Source organism: Entelurus aequoreus, linkage group LG22, assembly GCF_033978785.1.
Source record: "Entelurus aequoreus isolate RoL-2023_Sb linkage group LG22, RoL_Eaeq_v1.1, whole genome shotgun sequence".
Classification (NCBI taxonomy): Eukaryota; Metazoa; Chordata; class Actinopteri; order Syngnathiformes; family Syngnathidae; genus Entelurus; species Entelurus aequoreus.
In genome coordinates, this window is record NC_084752.1 from 45,474,660 (window position 1) to 45,479,404 (window position 4,745).

Below are 4,745 nucleotides of genomic sequence, written 5' to 3' on the forward strand. Positions count from 1 at the left end.
GTACCGAGATCTGCGTCTTCACCTGTAACTTCTAAATAGAAAAGACACAACATTTCCCGTAGTAAATAAAGGAAATAGAAATAATCTGTTCCAGGGTCAAACTGTGGCCATCATTAAACACTACATTATTTTCTCATTGATTTAAAAACCCTGCAAAGTGTCACAGGAGTGTAAAAGGGAGAGAAAACACTTTCTTGCCTGAATGTGAGCCGCCCTCCTGGGTGGGGGATGTGTCCAAGGTCGGGGGGGAGTCTGGAGGCGACAACGTGGGTTCTAGAAGCACAAAAAGGAACGTAGTTGTCACACACAACTCATCTGTTCATGTCTCTACAATAAAATGTCTGACCTAGGACTTCCACCTCGCCTTCCACAACTTGTTCCAAGTCTTCCGACTCTCCGGCCGGCGTCTCGCCTTCTTGCTCATCTTGGCAGGACACTGAAGAACAACAACACAACTTCTTTGACGGACAACATCATCATGCTTTAGTCACACTTGTTGCTAGGCAGAGTACGCAGGACACAATCACGTCTGCCCCACAAGCCAATAAAGAAATCATTATAAACACTTTAAAAAAAAAAAGAACACTTAAAAATCCCAAAAAATATCTACATTTTTAAAGCTAACGAGCAAATGTAGCAACAACATTGTTTTAAATTGCTTTGATGTTTTATTTCACTTGTTGCTAGGCAGAGTACGCAGGACACAATCACGTCTGCCCCAGAAGCCAATAAAAAAAAAAATTATAAACACTTTTAAAGAAATAACACTAAAAAAAAACGAAAAAAATCTACATTTTTAAAGCTAACTAGCAAATGTAGCAACAACATTGTTTTAAATTGCTTTGATGTTTGATTTCACTTGTTGCTAGGCAGAGTACGCAGGACACAATCACGTATGCCCCAGAATCCAATAAAGAAATAATCATAAACACTTTTAAAAAAATAACACTTAAAAAGCCACAAAAAAAAAAAAAAAATTTAAGCTAACTAGCAAATGTAGCAACAACATTGTTTTAAATTGCTTTGATGTTTTTTTTCACTTGTTGCTAGGCAGAGTACGCAGGACACAATCACGTCTGCCCCAGAAGCCAATAAAGAAATCATTATAAACACTTGAAAAAAATAACACTTCAAAAGCCAAAAATGTTTTAAATTTTTAAAGCTAACTAGCAAATGTAGCAACAACATTGTTTTAAATTGCTTTGATGTTTTTTTTCACTTGTTGCTAGGCAGAGTACGCAGGACACAATCACGTCTGCCCCACAAGCCAATAAAAAAAAAAAAATTATAAACACTTTTAAAAAATAACACTTAAAAAGCCAAAAAAAAAAAATGTTTAAAGCTAACTAGCAAATGTAGCAACAACATTGTTTTAAATTGCTGTGATGTTTTTTTCCACTTGTTGCTAGGCAGAGTACGCAGGACACAATCACGTCTGCCCCAGAAGCCAATAAAGAAATAATTATAAACACTTTTAAAAAAATAACACTCAAAAAGCCCAAAAAATCTACATTTTTAAAGCTAACTAGCAAATGTAGCAACAACATTGTTTTAAATTGCTTTGATGTTTGATTTCACTTGTTGCTAGGCAGAGTACGCAGGACACAATCACGTCTGCCCCAGAAGCCAATAAAAAAATAAATTATAAACACTTTTAAAAAATAACACTTAAAAAGCCAAAAAAAATCTACATTTTTAAAGCTAACTAGCAAATGTAGCAACAACATTGTTTTAAATCGCTTTGATGTTTTTTTTCCACTTGTTGCTAGGCAGAGTACGCAGGACACAATCACGTCTGCCCCAGAAGCCAATAAAAAAAATAATTATAAACACTTTTAAAAAATAACACTTAAAAAGCCCAAAAAAATTTAAATTTTTAAAGATATCGAGCAAATGTAGCAACAACATTGTTTTAAATTGCTTTGATGTTTTTTTTCACTTGTTGCTAGGCAGAGTACGCAGGACACAATCACGTCTGCCCCAGAAGCCAATAAAAAAAATAATTATAAACACTTTTTAAAAATAACACTTAAAAAGCCAAAAAAAATAAAAAAATTTAAAGCTAACTAGCAAATGTAGCAACAACATTGTTTTAAATTGCTTTGATGTTTTTTTCACTTGTTGCTAGGCAGAATTGACAGGACAAAATCATGACTGCCCTGACAGCCAATAATATAAATGATAAATAATAAAACAATTTAGACATTCTATTTATTTAATTCATTAGAATCTTAAAAACAAAATATTTACAATCTAGCTAGCAAATGTAGCAACAGAAATCAACACAACTGCTTTGATGTTTTTTTCACTTGTTGCTAGGCAGAATTATTAGGACAAAATCATGACTCCCCCAACCATCAATGAAAAAGAAAAAATAGTTAATTTAATTTTAAAAAATAACTAATAGCTTAAAAAGTACAAAAAAATACATTTATTTGCAAGCTAGCTAGCAAATGTAGCAACAGAAATCAACAAAGTTGCTCTTAAATTTTTCCCAGTTGTTGTTTGGCAGATTTCACAGAACAAAATGATGATTCCTCATAAGCCCATTTAAAAAGTGAGTTAAAATATTTTTTTATATATATTTGAAGGCTTAAAAAAGTAAAGTTTTTTAGTCTAGCCAGAACATTTAGCAACATAAATCTAATAATTTGCTATAAAAAAAAAAGAAATGCTTCTATGCTTTTCCCCACTTGTTGCTGGGCAGGATTCACAGGGCAGAATCATTAATGTCCTGACTCTGTACTTCATCCATGGCCACCGGACCTGTGCCCTTCCCCACCCTCGTTAAAAATGGCCACAGTTTGACCCAGAAACGGACTATTTCCAAGTCCATGGTGCTGGAGCCTATCCCACCTGCACTTGGGAGGAAGACGGGGTACACCCTGGACAAGTCAAAGAGTTTCATTATCAAAAAAAAAATATTAACTCACTTTTTTATTGGCTAATGGCAGAGGTGTCCAAAGTGCGGCCCGGGGGCCATTTGCGGCCCGCAGCTAATTGTTTACCGGCCCGCCACACATTCTGCAAAAATTGCAAAATTGATAGTATTGCAAAAATAAAAAATAAAAACATTTTCAAAAAGTGGAGTGAGGTGAAATCTAACGAGAAAACGTTGCAATGTTGACACAAAGCTGCCATGCAGGCTGTTTTTTTTTCTTTTGTCTTTGTTTATTTTTATTTTTATTGCCATTGCTCGGAAAGAAAAAAAAATCTATGTTACAATGAATCATTACTTAAAAAATGTCACTTTTAAATGTTTTATGTGGAAAAAATATTGCATGTATTGTGTGGTTGCCATATAAAAACATCAAAGTTTTATTTGACAAAAGAGCATAAGACAAACAAAATAATAGTTCAAACGTAAAATGGACAGATATATCTGAAGTTGATCTCGTAATTTAAGTGTAAAAAAAAAACTAATAAAAATGTATCACTTTATGAGTGGGAGACCTTTTGGATCCCAAATATATTTAGTGGGATTTTATTTAACTTTTCACTGTTATTACTCAAAAATATTAAATAATTCAAATCAATGGTTTCCTGCATTATTGATCTTTTAGGGCTCTAATTACTAAATACTGCATATTTCAGTTTTACTATAAAAAACAAAGTTGTCTTTGACAGAAAAGGCACAAAACCTTTTTTTTTTACTTGATATCAACCTGAAGTTGATATAGTGTAAAAAAAAAAAAAATAATAATTTGACTTATTTTTAACATTTTAATGACTGAGACCCTTGACCGGTCCCCGGGAGCCCTAAAGGTTAAAAAAAAAAATCCATATATTTTGTTATGGTTTGAAAATGGAAAATATCAAAATGTCCCCCGTATGCCTAAATTTTTCCGTGTGTGGCCCTCAGTGGAAAAAGTTTGGACACCCCTGGCTTATGGGGCAGTTATGATTGTGCCCTATGAATTCTGCGTAGCAACAAATGCTCGAGTCAAGGTGCGAGCTAGCTTTAAAAAAATAAGTAATTTTTTTGATTTCTCAGCTTTTAATTATAAAAAAAAAAAAAATCAACTACCTGTTTTTTCTTATTTTCGTATATCTTATTCTGGAATTCTGATCCGATTACGGAGGTTTTCCCGGAGAAATATAGGATGGAAGGAGATGTCGCCATCTAGTGGCCTGGCATGCAGACTACTGTGGAGGTTTTGCATTTGGAGGTTGCGGGTTAGAGCAGAGATTGAGGGGAAGTCCTCGACAGGAAATGAACACATCCGCCTCTTGCCACACAATCACAACGCTTGCAAAAGTCTAACGTTTATTTTCTCGTCACATAGATGAAAAATACTGAAAAACCTTCAAGATTGAACTTGAATCTTCCCGTAGACCACAATGAAAGTATTTGACAGCAGGAAACCAGAACAAGCCCCAAAAAGAAGGTGACAAAGAACCCGCGAAATGGTTACGGGTCGTTTTTGCTGAGGGAGCACAAATGTGTCCTCACCTGTCCCGGTCCAGGGCCCGGTCAGCAGCCACAGCAGCAGCAGCAGCAGGGACACCGCAGGACTCGGGGTGGGCCCCCGGGGGCCTCTCATGGTAGAAGGCCACGAGGCGGACATGATGCCATGCTGTGTCCACGTCTCTCACGCCGCGGCCGGTCACAGCACGCCACTTCCTGGCGCTGCTTGACAGGGGGAAAGGGGGAGACCGAATGAAGAAGAAGAAGAAGAAGAAGAGACACACCCACTGTGAGTGGCTGTGGTGTGACGCAACACACGTGTCACCACATGTCTGCT

The 4,745-nt window shown here is 36.1% G+C and overlaps 1 protein-coding gene across 1 annotated transcript in view; it reads right to left on the minus strand.

Annotated features, from left to right (window-relative positions):
• Positions 1–4,745, minus strand: part of LOC133639516 (uncharacterized) — a 20,703-nt gene extending 15,958 nt beyond the window's left edge. Inside the window, exons 1-4 of the mRNA XM_062032872.1 lie at positions 4,454–4,745; positions 347–436; positions 199–273; positions 1–31 (exon numbers count right to left, since the gene is read on the minus strand). The exon at positions 1–31 is cut by the window's left edge and continues 17 nt beyond it. Coding sequence (XP_061888856.1) covers positions 1–31; positions 199–273; positions 347–436; positions 4,454–4,568 — 311 coding nt within the window. The 5' untranslated portion in view covers positions 4,569–4,745. The remainder of the gene's footprint in view (positions 32–198; positions 274–346; positions 437–4,453) is intronic.